The sequence below is a fragment of the Mesitornis unicolor genome, unplaced genomic scaffold, assembly GCF_000695765.1.
Source record: "Mesitornis unicolor isolate BGI_N332 unplaced genomic scaffold, ASM69576v1 scaffold13100, whole genome shotgun sequence".
NCBI classification, from domain to species: domain Eukaryota; kingdom Metazoa; phylum Chordata; class Aves; order Mesitornithiformes; family Mesitornithidae; genus Mesitornis; species Mesitornis unicolor.
In genome coordinates this window covers 35,369-59,999 of record NW_010160542.1, presented here as the reverse complement: position 1 = coordinate 59,999, position 24,631 = coordinate 35,369, and the positions used below count along the sequence as shown (strand labels likewise).

The window sequence follows — 24,631 nt, the reverse complement described above, 5'->3', positions numbered from 1 at the left end:
GAAATGATCATTGAATATTCTATCATGGCAGGTTACTATTCATAAGTTTCTGATACTACTGTTTCTGACATATATGTTGCATATACATACTTCAGGTATCTGATAAAACCCATTGCTTTGGATCCAACAGGCCAGAACCAGTACTGTGGACAAAGGATGGTGGAGAACTACCTGATCCAGAGAGAATGGTTGTCAACGGCAGGGTCCTAAGCATCAGTTTCCTAAACAAAACAGACAATGGCACATACCGATGTGAAGCAAAAAATCCTATTGGCCGAAACAGCACAGAGTATGTCCTGATAGTACATGGTGAGTGCGTTCTTGTCAGTTTTTTGATGCATGTTATGCATATGTAGCATTGCAAGAAACTACAATCAGTTTCTTATGATCATTACCAAAAGAATAGCAAGAAAAAGTTGGAAGTATAATTGCACTTTTATTGATGCTATCATCTAGTTGTGGGGAGTATGTTTACTTCCTTTTATTGGCATGCCTCTCTTTATACAGTTTAAACAAAACTTATTCACTTACGTTGTGAACTTTTTGCAAAGTAAACACCTGTAAAAATGTTTTGCAGTATGTCAGTACTATTTTCTAAATACTTGCCTTAGGCACACACTGTTCTGACAAAGCTGGTTACAAAAGGATATATGAAATGAAGTAAGAAAATACAAGACAGATGGTTGTTTGAGGTTTTTTGTTGTTTTATTGGGTTTTATTAATAGACCACCAAAGACAGGATATCAGATACTTTTCTTCACACAAGTTATAGCCTGCTACTGAGAAGTTTCAACTTATACAAGTTAGTTGATCATGATCTGGCCTATTGTTACAGTCAGTCCTCAAAAATGTCATGTCCTAAATTCCCATTGCTTCTTCTAAGATAATTTAAAAACAGGAAAGTTTATATTAAATTACAATTTATTTATTTTCCTTAATTAATTAGGCAGCAATATGAGTAACATGAAAACAATAGCAGGCTTTTACATTAATTATTAAATAGATTGAAATAACTCAGATACTGGAGAAATTATAGTACCAAGTTAGCATTTGCCTTTAATACAGCTTTGCAATATGGATCTAGCAGTCTCTAAACATGATGTTCTCTTATCACAGGTATGTAGTGATAGTTCCTGGAAAATTTTGAGTTCTATAATTTGCATTTTAACCTAAGTGAATATAGAGGTGAAAGCTCCACTGTAGCTCATGATGGTAATTTTTTTTTCCCTCTAGTTTTATAAAAAATGCAACTTATAAAAATGACAAAATAAAATGAAACAATCTAATACAAATTATAGCCTGTAAATAGACATGAGAACTGTATAGATTTATTTGCTCATGATGAATTCAGGTATAACTAATGTATGTTTCTTTGGTGTTTACAAGCTCTCAAAACCGTTTTTCACTAAAAGTTTAACCTGCCTTTAGGTATTTGGCAAAAAACTTCTAATAAGTGCTTCTTTCAGCTTTCAGTAATGAGATTTTTTTTTTTGGCACTGTTGATGAAATGTCATTTATCAGAAGAACCCCTTAGATTACTTTTCATTTTTCTTAAAGTTCACTATTAGTTTATGTAGGATTAGTGGCACAAGTAAGGAGGAGGTCTTTGCATGAGGAACACAGAGCCTGTACTGCTGCGTGAGTATTTCTGCATTAAAGACAATCAGAAAAACTAAACCCGCTAACCTCTACTTACATTGATTCCTACAAGAAAAGAAAATGAAAAACTGCCTTTTGCATCCCAGAGGTGGTGGTGTATTGGTTCTTGGTTGAAGTCACAAAGTGCACTGCCTTTGATGAGGTAATGGCTTCTGTGCTTACCAAATGTTGAAACTTTTGTTGTTTGTGTTTTCTGCCCAGTTTATTTATCTGATTATATCTGAAGACATGGCCTTTTATAATGGTAGATTTTTCCATCAGTGGTGACTTTGCAATATACCTCTGTCAAAGAATATTTCACGGTCTCATATGTGTCTTTCGCATAGTGGCATGCCCCCTGTTGATCTGATTATCTTGCAACAACTTCATGGCAGTCTGTAAAATCATTCATTATCAGGAAGGCATTCTGCTATGTTTGGCAGCACATTAGGCATGTCATCAGGTTTAGCTTGCACATTGCTGACCTTTTCTGTTATGAGTACCAGAGTTTTCCTAATTACATTTCTGCAATTCCAGTGTTAGAACTAGAGAAGGTAAATGTCAGGTGCTTCCGAGGTTTCTGAAACAATGAAGTAGCGTGACAGAGTGTTTGATGTTTAGTGCTTAACAACTTACTGCATTTCAGAGTTGTTAAGTTTATTTTAAGTAGAGAAGAGACTGACACAATTATTTTATCAAGTGTAGCACAATCAGTTGTATAGATCAACTTAGGCAGTGTCTTACCCCTTCTTGAGCTCATTACGTTCATGAATGTCTCTAGTGAAAAATAATCCTCCCAAAATTATACAATATTCTCTCTCTCTCTTTTTCTCTCTCTCTTGGGGCTAGCAAACCTACATTTTAGCATTTTTGGAGAAGCATTCTTCCATTTAATAGAGGTTGTATTTTTTTCTATATCTTCCTAAATATATCTGGGAGCATCCTTTGATTTCTCATCCCTTCCCCTGTGCATAATGTGTCAATGTAGTTTTTTTATTTCTTCTACTCCTTTGTTAGAGCTGATTTGTCATGTAAGTATACCCTTTTACCTTGAATGTTAAGTTTCTAATACAAGTACATGCCAGATTTAACAATGGAGTGAGGTATGTTCACAGAGACATGGGAGAGAAGAGGGGAGAAATCTGCATAAGGAGGCAATCTCTTCACAAGAGATTCCTTTAAATTGCAAGTCAAGTAAGTAAGGTCTAGGAAAAGTAACCTACCAGATCTGTAAGTAGTAAGGCATAAGTGTCAGGATTGCTAGTAGCCACTGCCCTAATGGCACCTCTGGAATTCCAGTTGTTAAACAACTAATAGTTTTTCTAGGAAACGCTCAAGCCCAGGGGAGTTGCAGTGATGGAAAGAAAGAATGATAAACACATGTCCAAGTTTAGACAGATGCTATGCCTGATTCAGTTTTTCCAGGTGAGCTTGTTTGAGAAGGCAGGGGACATCAATGGAAGGTATCCTTTGCAGAGGCAGGGGAGCGTAACCTCATTCAGAGCTTTTCTTTTCTTATCCATATTGTGATTTCTGGTACATTTTTGCCCTTTTCACTTCTACTTCAACAGATTTTCTGACTTTGTGTTTATTAAGGTTGTAAAATTTTCATCTGGCTTCTATTACCTTTTTCCCCTATGAAATCCACCTCTCAGTGGGAATCTACTAATCTAAGTCTACTAATTCTCTCAATTTCTGAAGTTATCTTCCTAACTCAAAAGGATTTTAGACAGCTTTTGCATAGAGAGAAGCTTGCCTAAAAATAGAAGGTATAGTTTATCATAATTGGAGATTAAGGGTAAGCAAAGTATTTATACATATTAATTGTACAAACTATAGAGTACAAATTGTACAAAGCATAGAGTATCTAATGCCTTTAACAGGACCAACCTAGACACAAAATTATACAGAAAAGTAGTATTTTCTCCACTGTAAATGATGATGAATTAATACTGTTCTGATAAGTGATGGCAGTGGAAATAAATATTGTTTTAAGCACATGAGTGGCAATCTGTCTAATATAATTAGTATCTGATAACATAAAAAGTCTTCTTGGATTTGTAGTGTAATTAAAGAAATCAGACTTCACAAAAATTGAATATATTTGAATCAGGTAAAAGACATGGGCTATTAAATATGCTCTTGCTGCTTTGCTGAATCAATACGACTGCTACTTTCATTTTTCTTAACTGTTACTATTAATAATAAATGGCAAGAAAACACTATGTGAAGCAGGAAGGTGGGCACAAAGTCAGAGTTTATAGGCAGCACAACAAAGGCAAGATGTAGTTTGCTCAAACATTTGTTTCACGCAGTAACAAAGCCACAAGCTTTAATGCCTGTAGCTGTTGTCACTTCTGTATTCTGATTGGCGAACTTAGTGCTTTAGAAGTGCACATTCTGGCTAGATATATTATAACCTTTCTTTGGCAATGGGCCCCAGGCATTTTTCACTCTCTTCCAATTTATTAAGAATTTTTGTTTACCTTTGTCCAAATACTAGTCATTAATCATCAGAAAACAGATCTAACTGTCAAACTCATGATGCGCAACTCAAAAACATAGATTCTACTTGCAAAGCTTAGGAATAACTGCATTGATTTAGCTGAAGTTGAAAAAGGAAGTGGTCCATCATCATCAAACTGAAGACACAGCTGTTATGTATGTAGCAGTAGTTTATAACCTCTGGATGTCACTGCTGAAGACTTAGTTCAACATCATATTGATTGGGTGACAGAAGTCCACATCATTGGGGAATTTTCTTAATAGAAACAGCAGCATTTGATAATTTGCAGACCTATTTTAAATGAAGTACCTCGGTGAACTATCTTGATTTGCCAGTCTAAAGACACACATTCAATTAATTGAAATATTCAGAGCTATAATGTGTTCTGTATCAATTATCTATCAAAGCAATATGGAAATTAACATGAATCGGCAGCTGTGGATGGTCAAGGCAGTTTTTACAGTCACAATTTTACATGCAGTAGAAAGCACTTGAGCCAGTAACTCAGTATCTCTGGAGAATGAAAGTTGCATAACATATTCTCTTGGCTTCAGCCTCTCAATTATTTTGTATTTTTGTCTTGGATAAGCTATTTTTTGCAAATACAGCCAACTAAAAGACCAAGTGACATCCTGACTAATATTCCGAAATGTCCTTTCAAACAGACAATCTCTTACAATGTGCAAGACCAAAGGTCCCACTGCACCTTTCCTTTGGTTTATAATGTATTTATCTTCAAACTGCTTGTCCAGACTGATTTCAAAACATTTATCATCTTAGCTTTCACAATAACCTGTGGCAACAAGTTTCTGAATTGAATTATGTGCTTTGAGGGAAAAGTATTCTCTTTTGTTTGTTTAAGCCTGCTGCTTGATCTCTTCACTTCCCAAATTTTCAATCCGTTTGGCCTCTTTTGCTCTTTGTGCTGTAAGTATGGAAAATTTCACTGTGACGGATGTTCATGTTTGCATTCTGATGGCATTGTCTCATTCCTCTTACAATCACTGCCATAGTTTCTTTCAAATCCCAATACATCTCCTATTATAAATTCTTCCACTTAGGCCAGTGGCTTGTATCCTTTTCTAAGTCCCATAGCTGTTGTTAACTCTGTAATGTTCTTATTTCCACCTTCATTTTGCCATTTGCGAGGCTGATCGGTGCATTGCAATCGAAATCTCTTTTATTTTCTTGTTACTTCCCTTCAATAGATTCTCAAGTATTTCCACCTCGCTCTCAATTTCTCACTAGTTATGATTTTAGCCTCCACATTTCCTGGATTCCTGTCCCTTGTATCTACTCTCCTTCTTTCATGGTCTTTTTTTCCACTTTTTTCATCGTTTTTGGTCTAGTAGTGTATCTCTGTGATTGACAGTTCTCCATATCTGGAACAGCACTATGCCTAATTTGCATCAGACACCTTAGTTCATTAGCTCCTGCCTCCAAATACATTTATAAAAGTTCATCTTCTCTGGACTCCACTAATTACAGCCCTGTGAACTTTCACTTCTGTACAAGTTTCTTTTTAAATTAGTGGACACTCTGTGGAATTCAAAACAGGTCTGAAATGAAACAAGCTCCATTACCTCTGTCTGTTCTAGATTTCTTTATCTTTGTTCATTTGCTCACTATCACATTTTTATTGTGTTTCATTTCTGTTGTGATGTTCTCATAGGGGCGCCTATCCTTCCTTTAGTTCTGTAACTCACTTGTGCACATTTCTCACTGTATGAAAGTAAAAACTGAGTAGAACAGTAGTTTGAAACAAAACTGAGGAGGTGAGTTGTTTTTTTTTCTGTTTTCTTTTAAAACTTTTCTTCTTGGATAGACAAATATTTTCACTACAGACCTCTGATAAATATTATGCGCTGTTTTTGGACACCTTGTCCTCATAAACCTATCTTAAAAAATACATTAAAAACACCATAAGGGAGGTGAGAAGGAAAGGAAGCATCATCCATGTGTTAACAGCATGGTCATTAGTAATCTAGCTGCCCTCTGTTTTGGTGTTAAGACCCTAGACATTGAGGTAGCTGGACAGTTTCTATAGTTTCCTCTTTTATAGTTCCTGAGTTGAAACATCTCATTCACAGACACTTCTCAGAGAAAAGTTGTTTCTTGCCTATGGGAAAATCCTACCCTTTGACTGAACAAAGCTGGGGCTTTGGGAAAAGAGAGCTGAGGAGACGTATAATGTAATGGAACAGTAATAACATGTACAGCTACAATAGAGGGTGTTTTTAGTAAAAAACAACCTTGCCCTTACAGCAATCAAGGCATATCAAGAATATGAGCCTCAAAAGACTGTTTAAGACTTAATTTGGAATTCTGCGCATGTAAATATGTATGCTTTTTAGTTTTGAAATTTTTTTGTCTTTGAATTCAAAGAGGGTGTCTCAGTTTTGAGTGCTAAAAAAAGAGGTGAAAAGTCTCTCCTATCTCCATCTAATAGAAAGTAAAAATAAAATTAAGTACAGAAGACAACTCACAGAAGCCTGAGTTTTCAGCTGAAAAGGAAATCAATAAAAGAATGCTCTTGAAGACTTTCTCCTTCTCAAAAGCCTTCCCTTCCTCCAAGCCATCTCTTTTTATTTTTCTCTTCCCTATGCATGCCTGCATACACACACACACACACACACACACACACACACACACACACAAACAAACAAAAAAACCCAGGTCCAGTAACTTATCCAGGATGAGATTTTTATTTTCATCTTCATATCTTTTGAAATCCACAACAGCTGTATGGTTTTCTTGCAAAAGCATGTGTGGAGGAGTGAAATTTTACTACATCAGGCCTGGAAAGTAGCTCATTAGAACTTTATGTTAAAGGTAGGATTATAAACACAGAGAGAATTTCATTCACATGTTATTCTGAGAAGCATAGCTCTTGCAATTTTGTTGACATATTTTGATTTTGCATATGCATCAGTGTTCTAAAGTGACATTAAGGTATTGGATAATTATCATAATATTAAAATTAGCTTCTCTAGATGACTTTCAGTTACACTAAAAGCGGTGGCCCAGACCTTAAAGTACAATGCAGATGAATACTGCACAATCAGTTGAATTAAGAAATCATTGTGTAATATAGCTTTTATTATTGAACTGAAGAAGAATGATGTTTAGTTGACATTTTCAAGTATAAGAAGTCTGTCAAGAATCTTACGGTGGAATTGTTGACTTAATTTTATGGATGAATTGTCCAGCTATTATCCCTGAGCACTTGTAAGGCAGCTACTTTGAAATTGCTTTTTGTTGATAAATACTTGAACAGTGGGGTCTATAGTTGAGCTGTGTGAACTAATATTTCTTCATTCATGGTGACTTTAGAAAAATAAAATACAAATTTTATTTTTTTTTTCAGACAAGCTGAAAAATATTTTTGAAAGGTCAAGAAAATAACATTCCAAACCACAGTAACACTTTTGGGGAATCTGTTTGAGATTTTTACATTTTTACATTAAAAATACTGGTTTTGATGAACGAGAACTTTTAAAATAAAGTGATTTTGTTGAATAACATATGGAAGATTTCAACTATTTTTTTTTCCCGTACTAGAGTACTCATTGGAATTATTGAATTTAGAGTATTTAAGTTGAGAGCAATCTGAATTTGTCCTGGTTTTACTTTTTTTTTTTTTTTTTTTTGCCTCCTGTTGGATACAGCAAGGGCTCTCTCTAGGTTCATTCTTTAACAACATATTCTAACTTGCATAGCTCACTCCTATTTGAATAAAAGCTGTACTTATTCTAAAAACCAATGTCTAAAGACATTATTTCAATAATGTCTTTAATAACACACAACACTTGAAAATATTTAATTTTCTATGTACAATTGGCTAATGTAATAGTTCTTGATTTGGATTCCCTATGTGATTTCTGAAAAGGAAAAGCTTGCATGCGAGTTTTGAATTATAATTAGGTTTTTTTTCCACATACACAGTAATTGCATAAAGTTAGTATTTTGGATGCTTGTATCTGGTAGATTATCTACAATAAAGTACTTATTGAACTAGATATATTAGGTATATTGCCGTTGCCCTTTTGAAAAGAACTGTTCTAACTGATGTTAAGTGTCTTCTATTTCTAAAATGGTGCTGTTGAGTTTATTATCACTCTGATTTACTGTAGTAGCAGTGCTTACTCTCTAATTTTTCTGTACTTCAAGCTTTGCCATTGCTGATACCTCTAACATTCTTGAACTTTACTTCAGTCAAGCTTTTTTGGTTGAGAGATCAGACTGTAAAATTACCATGTCTATGAACATCACATGCAATCTTCATAAAGAAAATATAACTGTTAACAGAAAAATTTCACTTGAAACTGATGACAACGTTATAGTTTAACAGTTGCTAATGGTCTTCTGTTTCCATCTAGATCGTTTATTATTCACAAAATGCAAGCCATAAAGAAATTATTAAAGTGACTTAGCAATTTTCTAAATTGAAATCTTTCCTGCACCATTAGGTGCTACGTGGAATGCAGATAAGAGTGTCCTCTCTGTCTTTCTCATCTGATGGTTTTATATTTTACCTTTCTTTTGAGAACAGATATCTCAGTTTTTCACTCAACTCAAGAAAGGAAAATGATACATTATGTAGTGATATTGCCTAAATTGTCAGCTGGTGATTCTAGCCTTGTGATACATCAGTACCATGTTTTGTTCCAACTGTGAGTACAAACCTTGGTAAGGTAGCAAAAATCACTGGTTCAGAGCAAATAGAGATAGATACAAATGCTTTGGGGAGATTGCTACCAGCATCCTGAGTCTGAGAGAGTAAGGGAAAGCTTCTGTAGAATGTACACACCTATCTTAGAGAGCTTTCAGAAGTTCTATATCTAACGTCTCTGATCACATGTGAAGATGAGCATAAAGGCTCAGAAAGAAGTAGACACTTAGGAATTTGCTCACCTCAAACCATTAATATTTCTAATATCCATAATTTGCTGTTAATAATTATTAGTTCTGATTGTTCAATTTTTGCTATTTGTAATTTTAATAATTAATGACTTGTGAACTTTTTTCTGGTGTTTATCTTAGCCTGAAATTCTATATTACATAAAGGAAAAAAACTATTCAATAAAATATTTCTTACATTAGTCTATTAATTTTTTACTTAGAGCAAACAAGGTTTTCCCCAACTTGTTTTCAGTATTCTGCCAGCTAAAATACAGTTTTTGCAGAACAAAATTTAAAAATCTTCATAATATTTTTCTTCACAGCATAGGTTCAGTCTAAATTTGTGGTGAGACTCAAAGCATCTTCAACCCCTCCTCCAAAATGGAAACCTCTAAGCTGCAATCACAAACTATGTTTTCCAGCTCTTACTCCTTGAATTCTTGACCTAATATAACAAAATTCTCTTTGCTTTGTAATTAAAGTCACATTTTTTAATTGCTAAATCTTATCATAGCCTTTCTACATTGGATCATCCTCTGTCTTGCTGTGCCTTACTGTGAATCCCTTTGACTTTGTCTCAAGGATTCAGAACTGTTTTGACAGCTTTCAGGAAAGCTCATTGCATCCATATTTCCATATGACTCCCATGGAAAGAGGAAGAGACACCAAAAAGTAGTCAGGACGACAATAAAGGTATATCTCAAAACCATTCTCAGATTGGAGGGAGGAAGAAAAGAGGAAAAAACAAACAAACAAACAAAAAACCATGCCTACCAAGTATAAAGATGGATCTATCAAAGTTCACAGAATCACAGAATGTTAGGAGTTTGAAAGGACCTCAAAAGATCATCTAGTCCAGAACTCACCTGCTAAAGTAGGATCACCTAGAGGAGATCACACAGGAGCGCGTCCAGGCAGATTTTGAATGTCTCCAGAGAAGGAGACTCCACGACCTCTCTGGGCAGCCTGGTCCAGTGCTCTGCCACTCTCAGGCTGAAAAACTTATTCCTTATGTTCATATGGAATTTCCTATGCTCGAGCTTGCACCCATTGCCCCTTGTCCTATCACTGGACATCACTGAGAAGAACGAACAAAGTTGATAAAGTTGCTTGGAACAGCCAGTACCGTGTGGAGATTTCCCACAACACCTTGACTTCTTTCACAAGACTGTGGTTTCTTCACTAGCACAAAGCAAGCTGTAACCTCTTTTGAAGAAACTTACTCTGCAGGTGTCTGTGAACAGGTCTCCAGGTATCTGGTATGTCTGATGGAGTTTGTGTTTTGATGTCGACTGATGTGTCATTTGTGAGAAGAGTAGTCCAAACAATTTTCAGTCAGAATTAATTTTCTTATGTTAGAAGTCCTGAAGACAGAAGAATTAAAGTTTTTATTACTGTATTCCCTTTCTACTTTGACATGCATTTTCATTACTTTTCCTTCACTGGTTTGTTCCTGTGTTTCCTCCACACAGCTTGCTTACTCCACTGTTACGCCTTTGAAGAAAAAAATTGCTTTTGCTTGGTAACGTCATGCCTGAGGAAGGGTCTTTCAGCTGAAACTACCCATATTAATCCTCATGGCAAGTGAAGAAAGAAATGAACCAAAGGAGAAGAGGAAGGGCAGAGTAAAGTTTGGCAGGATAGAACTGTAGGAGTCGGTAAATTGTTTTCTTCTTGAGATATTGCTGTGGATGATTGCACTAGTGGATTTGTTTTTCCCTCTGTTGTTTCTGGTTTTTGTATTTTTCTGTGGGTTTCCCAATCCTTGATTGGTAGGAGGCAGGGAGGAGTTGTAGGAGGCTGACATGTTGAAGTGCTAGTTTGCTGCTTGATTGAGGAGCACTCTGGATGGCTTTCGTCATTCACAATCAGAAACTGAAATCTCTTTGTACTGCTTTGGATATAATTTTGTTTAAAATAAATTAACAGGTATGACAAAGCATTGTATATAACCAATACCATGATATTCCATCGGTGAGCTGAGCTATTTGATGGCTTAATAGTTAAAGTACCAAATGTCAGCCTGCCTGAAGGGAAGCTGGATAAATTTGATAAAATTAAGTCCTGACTGTATTGCTTGTGCCGTACCATTCATAGTTGTGTGTTATACAAAGCCAAAGAATCATGAGGGGGAATTCAACTACATGTATAGAACTCTTAGCAAAAAAAGACAGAGAAAGAAAGATTGACAGCAAGAAAGACAGGGCCTTGTTTTCTCAGGTAGTGTGCTATAATAGGAACATGAGCATTAAGTGTATTAGTCAAAGAGTGCAAAGTGCAATAAACTATGTTTTAAGTTGCAAAGATGCCATTAACTTGCCTAAGGTGATTTTCAATGGGATACAGCTATCCCACTGTGATAAAGCATTTCAGATTAGTGTTGGACCCTTTTTATTTTATTTTGAACTAAAGTAATTTAAAATGAATAGCATTCTCTGTCATCTCTTTTTTACTAACCTTAAAATTATTGCAGTGAGTTTTGAGCTGTTTAAGCAATTTCAGTGTTTTGTCCTGAATTTCTCAGAGAAATGAAAGTAACAACCATAATAAGGTAGAGATCAGCAATCTGTTTGCCTCCATGTAGTTTCAACACTTGTCTCCTTAATAGAGAAATTTTAGAAAATTCTCCTTGTCCTCTTTCTTCTTCCTTGTGCAGTTGTGGCTGAGCTTTTCAAAATCTTTTGCACAGAAAGAGTCAAGTGTCATTCTGAGAAAGCTGTCATCTTTGTTCAAGGCTGCCGGAGTCTGAATTTGTGTTGTACATTAGCTTTTCCTTATAGGTTTTCAAAGCCAGCGGCTGGTACTTTATTTCATTTAATTTCAACATCTCCTATTTTATGGCTTGGAGAAACAAGGAAATATGGCTTGTCTGTTTACTTAAAAAAACCAAAACCATAACATCACAGCCTTAATGTGATTTTTAAGCAGTGGCAGTGGTCCTAGAAGACCATATTAATAGTGATAGAATGCTGCAGTTCTGGGAAAATGGTGCTAGCTTTCTGTGTACAAAGCGTTTGGTGGCTTTTGGGGTAACATTTTGTCTTGAATGCAGTGAAATTAGCATTTCAGGTATAAGGACAACTGTTTTTTAAAGTACAATTTTAAGATGGTTTGTTTTCATTTCTGATTTTGATAGTTTTGACTTTTTAGCAGAGGATTAAAATAGAGCTTGGGAGGTCTGTTCTGAACTCCCCTGTCAGGCTCAGAGGTCTGTAAAATATAAGACATTGTGCTTAATTCTTCTGTATTCATTTCCCCAGCTCTGAAATGGGAATGATGCTACTTCCCTTTTCCCTAATAGTTGTTCTTTACCGTCTAAATAATGTCCTTACAGAACCTCAAGGTGGAGATCCATTCTTTACTGCGTATGTATTTGTTAATGTCAAGATGGAAACAAAATCAAGACCTGTATAGATACCTTTTGAAGCTACTTCATTTTTATTTAAAATGTTGGATTAAAGTTCTTTTTCTTAGCTTCTTGCATGTTCTGCAAATTTTACTTAATTCTTTCAGGCAAGTTGCATAAGCTTCATGATTTACTCAGTGTAGTATTTGTAACTAAGTAGAAAGGTGGGATTTTATACAAGATAAAATTACTCCCTTAAACGAAATAATAGGCTTCAATAATATTACTACTAATAAATGGGAAAAGCCTTTTCTTAACTACTAGCAAAAGTTCTGGCAACTTTGGGAAAATATAGGTCTACAGTATGCTTTTTGAGTAATCTGAAGTGTGTATTGTATTCATGCAACTCCAGAACAGGGAATATTAATCTTTTTGTTGAATATCTGTCTTGATTTGACTTTAGAGGTACATCTTATACTAATAACAATGAATAAATTAAAAATTAGAGCACTTGAAAACATTTTCTTCAGTATTAAAGAATTTGCCTACTTGAGAATTTAGATTTTCCTTGTACTAATATAATCTTCAGTATCTAATAATCAGGAGAAGTTATTATCTTATCAATTTTACCCTTTTATGTTCTCTGTATGCCACCTGGTTTTAGCACAATTAGAAATTAAGAAATATTGCATTATACCACTTTTGTTTTCTCCAGTACAAATCTTGCAGTTCATATAATCTGTCCCACAGAAACTGAGCAGCAATAGGTAAATGTATTATGAGACCCTGCATTATGTCATCTTTTATTCTTCTGCTTCAGTTAGAGCAAGAATGGTAAACTTTTTAAATGACTAGACTGGGGACAAACAATGAGTCAGATGGACAATGAAATGGGAGTGTGTTCCAGCATCTCAGGGCCTTCATTGCAAACTTCTCTTTCTGCTTTAAGGGAGCTGCAGCTAGAGTGCTTTTGCTGATCACAAATTCATCTGAGTGGTGTGGGGAGCAAAATGATCCCTCAAGTAAGCACTAAGGGCTTCAAAGGTCAAACCCTGCATTTTGAAAGTTATTTAGCCACTAGAGTGATAGTTAACTGTTCATGTTAAATGCTTTCCTATGAAATGCTTGATTCAGGTTTTCTGTGGTCCCTATGTGCCACTCCACCAACTGTGTGTGCAACATAGTCTCCAGGTCACACAGCAATATTTGTGGCAACATCTGTGCTGTGGAGAAAGGTTATGTTTTTCTAGCCAGAAAAAAAATGAAAATGCAATGTTTTTGTGTGTTTGCTGCTACTTTTTGAATTTTAGCAAGTACTCATGAGCATTGAAAAACACATAGACCCAATGCCCACTAAATCCCAAATTCTGTTCTGTGGAAGGGGAGAGGTTCTAGAGAAAGGGTGGGTGCTGTCACTGCTCAGTATGCTCTGCTTATCAGAGTCCCCAGAGAAGGTGGTAGAGATGGGTTTTATCTAAATATCCCTCCCTGGCCACTTGACCCAAGGCCTCAAAGGCTGCCAGTCACTGCTTTCAGCCCTGAGAACTTGTCTTCTCATGTCCTCCCTGCCACATTAAGGCACCTCCTTCCCATTGCTTCTTTCTTGCCCTCTCCCTGAGAGCCACAGCTCCTTGTTCTCTGACAGTTCACACACATTGCCTGAGCCTGACCTGGCTTTACTGGTAGAAAATCAGGCTTTCACACACCTGTAGTCTGTGAGTACTGCAGTTGCTCTGGTGCACAGAATAAGGGAGATATTCAATACAGGAGTTGTTTCAAGGTAATTAAGGGCAGTTAAGTGATTTGGGATGACACCATGTTGCCAGTGCTAAGTACTAATATTGAAATAGGCTTTGTTCTTTCGAGTAATATTCTTAACTTTCTAAGGATAGAACTTGGACCAAAGATGTGTAGATACTAATTTTTTGCTTGGCTTTTTGAAAACAGAAGGAGACATTGTCTTTTTTGCTGTGATTTTCCAATATTTTGTCCTTCTTAATTTGCTACTGAAACCTACTGCTTTCAAAATAGGATAAAAATCCCAACACTGAACAATCAGACTTTGTATAAGAAGAGAGAACTATTGTTCTTCCCAGTTCCTAGATTAGGAAAAAAAAGATCAATGAGATCAAGATCCTAGTATCTCTTAACGCTTGATATTTTTTTCCTCTGCTCTGACTGTGCAACCGGACTATGTTTAATCAAACTTTAATGAGCTGTCCTACATCTTCTAACATTTAATATCATCTACAGGCCCATGAAATGTCTTAGAAGTATGGAACTATGTGAATTTATTTTCTTTTCCTTCTAAGCTGCCTAGCCATTTTAGCCCAGCTGTATATCTTGCATTATGAACTCATCGACTGGAAGTCTCTAATGGTTTTAACTAGGGATCTAGATCTACATGGAGCTTTTGTTAAAAGAGTTTAGATATTTTTAAATGATATCTGATTTGCTAGCAAAAATGTCAAGCATATAATTGCCATTTCAGAGTTTCATAATTCTGAATCAATTAGTAAGAAGAACCCCTTGGCCTCCTGTCCATGAGCCTTCATGATCCTTCAGTCTAAGTGCTAAGGAGCTATTGGCACTTGATATTCAAGCTGAATGATCCTTTTGTTCAATCCTATTTTCTTGGAGCAAGGCTAAATGCAGCTCCCTTTGAATTTAAAACCTTGCTAAATTATTTAGTACTACATACCTCGGACTGATTAAATTTTGCACAGAGTAGTGAGATTGTTTCCCAGGTAGGTCATCACTCAGTTCAGTTTACCACTTAAAATTTCTTTCATTCTCAGTCAAAATTTAGCAAGAGCCATCCATCATTATCAGTTTGTCCTTTAATTTTTCTGTCAGTCTTTGTCAAGCTTGAAACAAAAGCCTTTACATTTTTATCAACTGCAGCTATTGTTGTCTGAGTTGTGCTCAGTCATTTCAGAATATCGGTTGTGTTTTTACCAGACAAGTCAAATATTTTCAATAGGTCAGATCTATCTTTCACATAAGCTCGCTAAACCAAACAGAACCATTTCTCATTTCTTTGGAAATAGAGAGTAAAAATGCTTAGGGCCGAATTGGCAGCGAGAGTAAATTATCCAGGCTCCCTGCACTTAAATGGATGAATGTCTTCTGCCTTAGTAAGAAGAATGCAGCATCAATTCAAGAAAGGAGAGGCAAACAGGAAATTTTGATCAGGCAAGGCTTGGCAGTGGTTTTAGCCAACCTTTTACAACACTATTCTGCCACTCATAAACAGACTACATCTGTGCCTCTGCTAAAGAGCAGCTTCCAGACCAAGCCAAGCATTGCATACTCCTCCTTTTTCCACTGTCCGCTTGCAATCAGCCATTAGAGTACCTGCTGTCTGCCTTCACCTTGCCAGTGCTTGTGTAGCTTGATGGCATGCTGACAGACAGTAGTGGCCATGAAGAATGCCTTTCTAAAATCTTCCCCATGCTTTTCTCTGCATCCCCTGAACCATGACTTTACATCAGGTCCTCACTGAAAAAAGAATTCTTGGCTGAGCATTTGCAGCTCAGCTTAAATCCTCTGTGCTGCTAGATAAAGGTTAGGAGCCCATCTCTCACTGAAAGTCCAATTCATGTCTTGCCCATATAACCTGTGGGAACATATGGGAAAAAAAGTTGGGACTAAAGTCAGTAACTGCCCTTGGCATGAAGTGTTACCCCTTTTCTATTTCCAACGACATTTATGGAAACAATTAGTTCTCTGTGAATTGTTTGTATTTCAGAGATAGCAAGGTGATGAAATGGATAAGAACTTAAATGCATTATTGAATTTTTGACTGAATGTCTGTCAACAAACGTTCATTTTAGCAGTGAGGTTTCAAAATTAATGGTGTCAATTATCACTTGAATTCTAGATCTCTGAACATGGCTTTTCTATCTGCTTTCATTCCCCATCTGCAACATATAGCTATTTTCTGCTTCAAAGGAGCCTAAGGATTAATACCTTGGTATTACTGAAATAGCAATCTGGTGCATTGATTTGGGTATGGCTACTTGAATTAAAATTTCCACTCTACAAGGCCTCTTGGTCATAATGATTCTCACTATTTAGTGGTGTGAGAGTCATAAACAAAAATTGTTTTCAGCTGAACATTGTGTACAACTAGAATCAGAAATTGCAGGGCCAGAAAATGAAATTTTCACTCCAACACAAGTTCGTTGGACAGAAATGTGCAAATTCACTCTGTTAAGGTCTTTCTTGACAGGGTGTTCAAGAGTACAAATCTACATAGTCCTTTGATAGTGTGTTTCTGAGCAGCTGCCAATGGGAAGCTCTGGATAGTGTAATGTGTGCCTCACCAGTAGTGTAAGATAAGTGTGCCCTGCAGTAAAAACAATGACGAAAAAGTCCTACAGGACTACAGACAGGTCAAATTGTAATTCCCTTTCCTGGAATGCTAATGAAACAGCCCTCCCTCTCTAAATCAAAGTGATTCATATGACTTAAACAGAAACCTGGGCTGTTGATTATCAGTTTAAACTTGTATTCTGTCTGATTTTGGGAACTACCAAACCCACTTACCTCCTACACCTAAAATACATGATGAGAGAACGAAGGGCACTGCACTTCTCTTTTTTTTGGAAATGCATATTCTGCATTCTCTTATGCAGAAGCATTTTCAAGACAAAGACAAGTAAAGTTTTCACAAAAATCCATAAACCTTTGTGGAAGAACTGATACATAACCTTTCTGTCACAGAGACTCAGTAGAACTGGTGGCCCTGTACACATAAGTTCTTTGAATATGAGGTCAGGTGATTTCAGAATGCTAATCAGTGCCTGGATTTGGACCAACTCAAAATGAAGTTTAAGGGTGGGATATGGTACAGGAGTTCCAGAATGTGTTGTCTGGAGAGCTGTGAGCTACTTTCCACATACATTCCTGTTGCACACTCTCATGTCATTAAAGAAGTGGTTCTACAGGGCAGAGCCTCGAAGATAAGCAGTTATGAACCAGGCATTTCTAGAGTCCAGAGCAGACTTAGATTTCATTGCTTGGGCTCTTCAGACTGCTGATTCCTGGTTGCTAACTTGTGCTGTAGTCTTTGAGAGCAAGTAATTGTAATGCTGTGAGCAAAGCAGCCCAACTGCAGTCATTTGCATGGCGAATTTCACCTTACTCTGCTGAGAAGGAAACAAAGCCAATGCTATTGCTTGTATTTATGTTTCTTTTGAGAACATGTGTTTTTCTTTGAGGCCTCTGCCATTTTGATGTTTGGCATCAGAATTTGTGACTTTGATCAGGAAACTAATTTCTGCACAAGTTTTCATTATTCTCAATCTGATCAGAAAAGATTAAGACATCTGTGTTAAAAAAACTGATATATCGTAGTTCTTGTTAACTAGTCTTTTTCCTAGGTAGCCTTTTTTAAAAAATAAGAAATCTTGTTGGAAATACTTCAATTGGAAGAGAAACCAGAAAGCAATGAGTTTCTGAATTCACCAGTGATTCATTTAAGCTATTATGCGGTAAAATGAGTGGACAGTGTGTTTGCAGAATGGAAAGCACTGTCATGAAGCCATAACTGTATTTGCCAGTTGCAGTTAACTTGCGATTGCTTAGTCTTAAGTAAATGACATATTTAAGAAAGATAATTAATGGAATTGTAAGTCACACTAATTAGGTTTTACGTACAAGACTGATACGTAAAGGTTTCCAATAAACGAGGCTTTGCTCTCCTTATGAAGCAGGTAGGTTTTTTCTGTTTGATTTCATTTTTAGCAGATATTTATCAGGAAAGGAGTTTCCCTTTATAAGAAGCAATTGCGTAGATCAGTACATGTGACATGTATCTTTTTAACATGTTAATTTATTTCTAATGCTTGTTATACTCGGTTCTCTTTAATTATCGTGGTACTCATGCTTCAGGTAACGTCACCATTTTTCCTGATGATTAATGTGGCTACACTGTGTGGTATTTTTTAAAGTCTGTTTTAATATTTCTGACTTGGGATTATTTTGTACTGAGAAACAGGTTACATATCAGTGTACAACAGATGAAACAGGGATCTCATGCCATTTTCCTATGGCTTTGAAAGTGGAAAATCCCACAAGTATAGATTCCAGAGAAGAATAGTGCTGGGTATCAAACCCAGAGGAATACAGAAAGTTGTAAGTGACTCATAGATATTAACTGACAAGGAGACTTAAAAAGTTGCAAAATAATCTGTCGTCCAGTATGAAAATAAGGTAAGCATGCTATTTTGAAGTCTTAAGAGAATAATTACGAGTGCTGAACTGAAGGACCCTGTGTCTGAAATGTGTTCTGTAGAACCCAGTACTGTAAAGCTCTGAGCTACTTCAGCTTCCATTGATTTCAGTCAGAATTGATGGTACTCAGAGACCAATTGCATTTCTTTCCACAGTAAGGAAAGATGGATTTTTACTCTTTCATTTCATTGAATAGCACCCTTCAGAAATATTTTCACTGAAATCAGTGCAGAATGCATTACTCACCATCGACTGCTGAGAAACTACTCCTTTCCTTTTAAACCTGCAGTATAAATAATCTGAAAAATGTCAGATGCTTTTTATTTCCTCACGGAAGTGCTTTTCTCTCGTTCTCTTCAGGGCTTTTGTTTGTTTGTTCTTTAAAACCTGCAATTACCTATAAGCAAAGTGATACTGGTCTTTATTGCTTTTGGCAATGTAATCGAAGTATTTTCTATCTGTACATCTGGTTATGTTCTGCTCTGTACTGGAGCATTTTGCAACAGACATTGTTAGTTCCTCTGCAACGCAGCAGCAGCATAACTAAGCCTGACATATGCAAGCCTGGCATACCCGCACTTACTTGATCAAAAGCTGAAAAGTTTTGTAGGATGCTGTCATCAGGGCTATGATTTTTTTCTAACTTGTATAAACGTGCTTTTTCTAATAGCAATATTATTAGCATTTCTGATTTTTTAGTACTAAACCATTTTAGAGAAATACTGATGTGTGTATTAACAATAAATCTTAAGTGTTAAGGATGACTGAAAATGACTGTGCCTACTAATTAGGGTAAAGATTTTGAAATATACTCTGCTCTGGATCTTAGCAGACAACTGTGTCTTAAACAAATGTGTGGGAAGAAGAAAAGCAATCCGGAAAAAGCAGCTCTTATAGTTAGTAGCATTTTCTCCCATTTTTCCTTCCATTGAGTCTGTTTGAAAGTGGGTGTTTTAACATACAGCCATTTCTTGTTAACATGTGTGTGTTTATTTTAGCATGATGGTGGTGTTGTTTTTTTCATCTCCCACTCTGACACAGCATGTTTCATCCGTATATCGTTTCTACTATATGAGACATTTAAAATGGCTCAGTGAAGAAATAGATTCTTGTCACTTAAACAGTCACTCTCCAGATCTGTGGAAACATTTTAACAGTGTTTTAAATTCTGTTTGTTAGAAGATTGACTATAAGAATTGAGAGTGATGTAATGTCAAGAATTTAAGGGTACACTGTTGTACCTGTAATAATTTATGTTAATCATGTTTTAATTTAGTCATTTTTGACATACTTGTATTTACAAATTAAACCACTATTATGGTTCTCCTTTGTTTGCATGATATGATTTTATTTTATATTTTTTTTCCACTCACCAGATGTTTTCAACACTTTGCTTCCCACTACTGTCATCCCCTCCCTTACCACTGCAACAGTCACAACCACTGTAGCCTTAACAACCAGCACAACCACATCGGCAACAGCCATCAGCACCAGAGGTACGGTATACTTCTTTGTTATGGCCTGAAAAACACATTATAAATAGGAAATTGTAGGTTTTATTTTTCAGAAGGATAGACATTGCTAAAGAGAGGGTTCAAACACATCAGTTCAGTATGTGCATTTAATGGAATAATCCACAGGATGGTACATGGTTAAGAAAGATTTCATATGACCTTGAATATTTTCATTGCTCTAGCGTATGTGAACTTTGACAGTATGCTTAAATTATTTGTATACATTTGCATTTACTTTTTTTAAGTTTAGTAAATTAACTTTAATGTAAAATGCAAGCAAGCTATATTTAAATAAACATGACCTTTGAAGACTGGTTATTTTCGGTGCTAATGTTTAAAACAAGATAGGTGTCTCGACACTTGAATTACTGTTGATGCAATCTTGCTTGATAATAAAGAGGTACCACATTATATCACCCTTGTTAGTCTTTACAGTTTAAAGTATTCCTAACTTAGAGGTGTCTTTATCTCACCAGAACTAGAATAAATGAGCTAAAATTTCTCTCTTCCCTCCCCGCCCCCCATCCTGTTGGGGTTTTGTCTGTTATAGCTTTTTAAATGTTTCTGGTAATGCTTTGCTTTGTTATGAGCAAAATATTAAGCTTAATTTTACTGTTGTATTCAGTGACTGATCAGATAACTGTTCAATAGCAAAGGTCTGTATGTAAGGTTTTACAGATTATCATCTTCTGGGTAGCTAGTAATCTCTCACGGTGAGTGAAATGGTAGAAGGTACCTATGTAGTCTGTCGAGAGCTTTCATTGTGCAAGGAGCGAGGAAATAATATTCACTTATTGCACTGCAGGTATGTGCATGATGAGGTATAATTATACCAGGAAAGTTAAGACAGTTATGAAATCTTTTTTCTCTGGAAGCACTGTTACAAATCAGTTGTAGTGACCTGCCTAACTTGCAAGAATAAGCTGAGCTAAATGCAAGTCCATTTTATAAAGATTGTCATGATAACCCAACTTCTTCCTCCATAGGGCATTGGTATTTTAGTACTGTGGCCCTCATATAATAAACTGTCATCAAACCTGAAATTACATTTTTGAACTTTAATATTACTGTGAAAAAAATATTGTTGTTTTAGTGAAAAAGAAAAGAAGCATTATAATAGCCCTCTCCCTCCAGAAAAAATAGACCATGAAAAACAGACCAGCACTCAAGGGTCTGAGTAGTTGCAAGAAAAACATTTATTGAAAAGGAACAAAATGACAGGAATTATCATGTCTTTATAAAAAAGTGTTTTGAGTCAAACAACAGAGACTTCCCGGCTTTCTGAGGGCTCAGATACTGAAAGGACAAAGTGCTTGGTGTTCCATGTTGGCATTTGCTCTCCATAGTGAGTTGTTTTCTTTTTGTTATGTGGTCATAACTAAACTATGTTGCTGATGTGATTGTATATTTAGTGTACCTGTGTTATTAAGGCATTCTGTTACCTCCTAAGTGTGGTTTAGGACCTAATTTTCCTTTACTCTGAAGTGTTCATTTTCACCATTTGTGTGCCTGGCACCAAGAGAAAGATCTGGAAAAGGAGAACACTCTTCTGAGCTTCAGCTCTAACACATATGAGACTGCATGCAATTTGATGCTACAGTAACAAAGAGATACTGCTTTCAGAGAAAGTAAGGAAGGAAATCTAGGTGAAGGTGCTCTGTCACTAAAACGTGAGGCACTCACTTTTCCCAGGAAAAGAGGTGAATGCAGCAACATGGCTGAGAAGATGAGACTGCTTCAACCTCAAAGAACTCACAGATATGGGCTCTTGGACAGATAATCTAAGAGACAAACGAGTGTGGGAAGACTGCTTCTTGCAAAGCTTGTGTTGTAAGGAAAATGACAGTCTATCCCAATGCAGAGGAAAAATAGAACACATATAATAGACTTATGAAGTTGTCTATCTAACAATCTAACAAATCAAAACCCACAGAAATGTGAAAACAAGAGTGTACTGTAAACATAAGTGAGTGTATCAGTGTGGAAGAAACAGGAAACCAGGCATGAAATCAGAAGTAACTAGTTTGCAAAATAATTACAACTAATAAAGTATGAGAAATTTAACAAAACAAAAGGATTTAGAAATACATTAAAGGAAAGACAAAAATAAAGAAATGTAGAGATCCTATTCATGAATGATTAGGACAAGGCTGAAGTAATTGGTGTTTTATCCAGCAACGGATGACCACTGAAGTGCTGTTACTATTAGGGGTGTCACACTGAAAGATTCCCATGGCAGAGGGAAATGGGCAAGATGCTCTCCTTAGATCTCTTCCTCCCTATAATTCTTGGACTCATAAACAAATAGCATTCACAAACTTACGGTGAATTTTGTGAAGGCAGAGTTCTGCCATCCTTAAATACTAGGCTGACCCTTATTCAGATTGTCAGAGCACCTACACATCAGAGGTGAAAACTATAAAAGTCATTTTGGAGAGGATCAGGTTTTCAGTAGTACCTGTTTCTGGCTCTGCAAAGAGTACTCTATGAACATATTTTCCTTTGAAACTTTGCTTCTTACTCCAATAGGATTTTTGACATAAAGGACTATATAAGAAGATAAAGTTGAGAAGCTGTTTTCAACCTTCAAAACATTTTTTTTGTTATCATTTGGCTTCCAGGTATGTTGGAAGCAGCATTTCTCTTTATCTTACTTTATCGGATCTTATTTGATCATGCCTTAAAGAAACAGAAGTTTGCCCCAGATCATAGGGTAATACGTACTAATTAATAACTTCTTTTAAATAGATTTCCAATAGCTGAAATAATAATCTTGCTGGATGGATTCACTAATTCTGTTCTAAAATCATGACTTGATACTTATGAATCAACTCAGGCAAATTTTACAAGAGATTCCTATATTCTTTGACATTGTCCACCTTGAGGATAAATTACTCCACATACAGTTGCAAGAGATGTCTTTACAGGAATATGATACAGGATATAAAAAACCCAAAGAGTCTATAAATCTAAGGCATTTTACATTATGATGATTGTACCTTATAATTATCAAAAGCTTGAATTAATGGGAAAAAAAGATCTCCAAACCATCATCAGTTAATTCTGGAACTGTGTGACCCATTTCTCTCTTAATTTGCATGGCATTTAGTAAACAACATGAAAAAAGCCTACTGATCCAGTTGGATGACAGCATGATAATTCATAAACATCCTGTTTAGTCAAACTTCTCACTTTCTCAGACAAATGTATGCTTGCTTTTGTGCTCAGTCCTTCAGGAATTAATTATTCTTTTACTGGTACATTACCTACTAACTCAAAAAATCTAAACACAATTTGATGCCAGTGAAGAGTATTGCCCTTTATATATTTGTCAAGGGTATCTTAAAGCCTAATAACCATGATGAGGAATGTACAACAAAATGAGAATAAAATGTATGAGATGAAACAATTCTAGAGGACTATGGAAAGAATAATTATACACTGTATGAGTTGTTTCCTTTCTATCAGATTTATGTAATGTTATTTGTGAAAGCTGTTCATGGATCCATGCTAATGTGCCCTTTGTGACACACAAGAAGGAGCACAAGAGGATTGTGGATTTACCCCCAGTAGTGAAACAAGAGATGCCTTCCTTGGAGAAATTCTTTGTTAGCATAAAGTTATTTTAGATGGTTCTGTGCCACCCCTTCAAAGACCTGTAGGAGGAGAGGAGTGTGATTAACAGTCTAGGAGAAGCCACCTCAAGTCAGAACAACTCTGTGTTTCTGGATTCACAGAGGAGAAAACTTTGTGCATGCGAATACGCAAAAGCCCTCCCGCAGGCTGGCATTATGTTAATCACCCCCACACACAGTCCCTGCAATTTTTTTTCATTTAAATCCTTTTTCTGTCAAGAAAAAAAAGTCAAAAACATTACAAAACTTGTTAATTTTGACTTATTATTGAAGATTGAAATCTCACCACTACCCGCCAAATAGGCTCAAAAGTATCATAGAAGAGCATCCCAAACTCAAAAGACAGATCCATTGAGTTTGATTGCATGTATCAGGGTGATTCAGTCTCAGCTGACTCACTTGTATAATGTCTATATCAGAATGTTCAAACCTTTATATAGCAACGCCTAAAAACATCTCCAAAAGTCATTGCATATAGCAGAAATATGATTCCCAGGCAGCTGCACTATGAAGTTCAAGAGTTTATTTAATATTCAGGGTGACCACAAAGCCAATGAATGTACACATTTATATATGAATGAAATCCCTACTTTATTATAATCCACTTTGCTTTTATTGTTTTTTACTCTGGTATAAAAGAAAGTTTTCTTAAAGAGATGTGTGGAGCTAAATTTAGAAGAATTGATTACAGTGGATTGAGGAAGGGTTTGAGGAGGTGATAATTTTGAAAACTATTGTGAATTTAAGTTAGGTGTGAATATATCTATTTAATAACATAAAATTCAACCATCTTAGCTAAAAAATTACTTTGCTTTAATTTTCTCCCATTTTCACCTTGATGTCTATATGT

General features: G+C 36.0%; 1 protein-coding gene across 1 annotated transcript in view; it reads left to right on the top strand.

Annotated features, from left to right (window-relative positions):
- The window catches only part of CADM2 (cell adhesion molecule 2), a gene marked incomplete at its 3' end in the record, with an annotated part of 116,841 nt that overhangs the window by 57,879 nt on the left and 34,331 nt on the right, over positions 1-24,631 (top strand). Inside the window, exons 5-6 of the mRNA XM_010190292.1 lie at positions 131-309; positions 20,009-20,128. Of these exons, the coding sequence (XP_010188594.1) occupies positions 131-309; positions 20,009-20,128 (299 nt within the window). The remainder of the gene's footprint in view (positions 1-130; positions 310-20,008; positions 20,129-24,631) is intronic.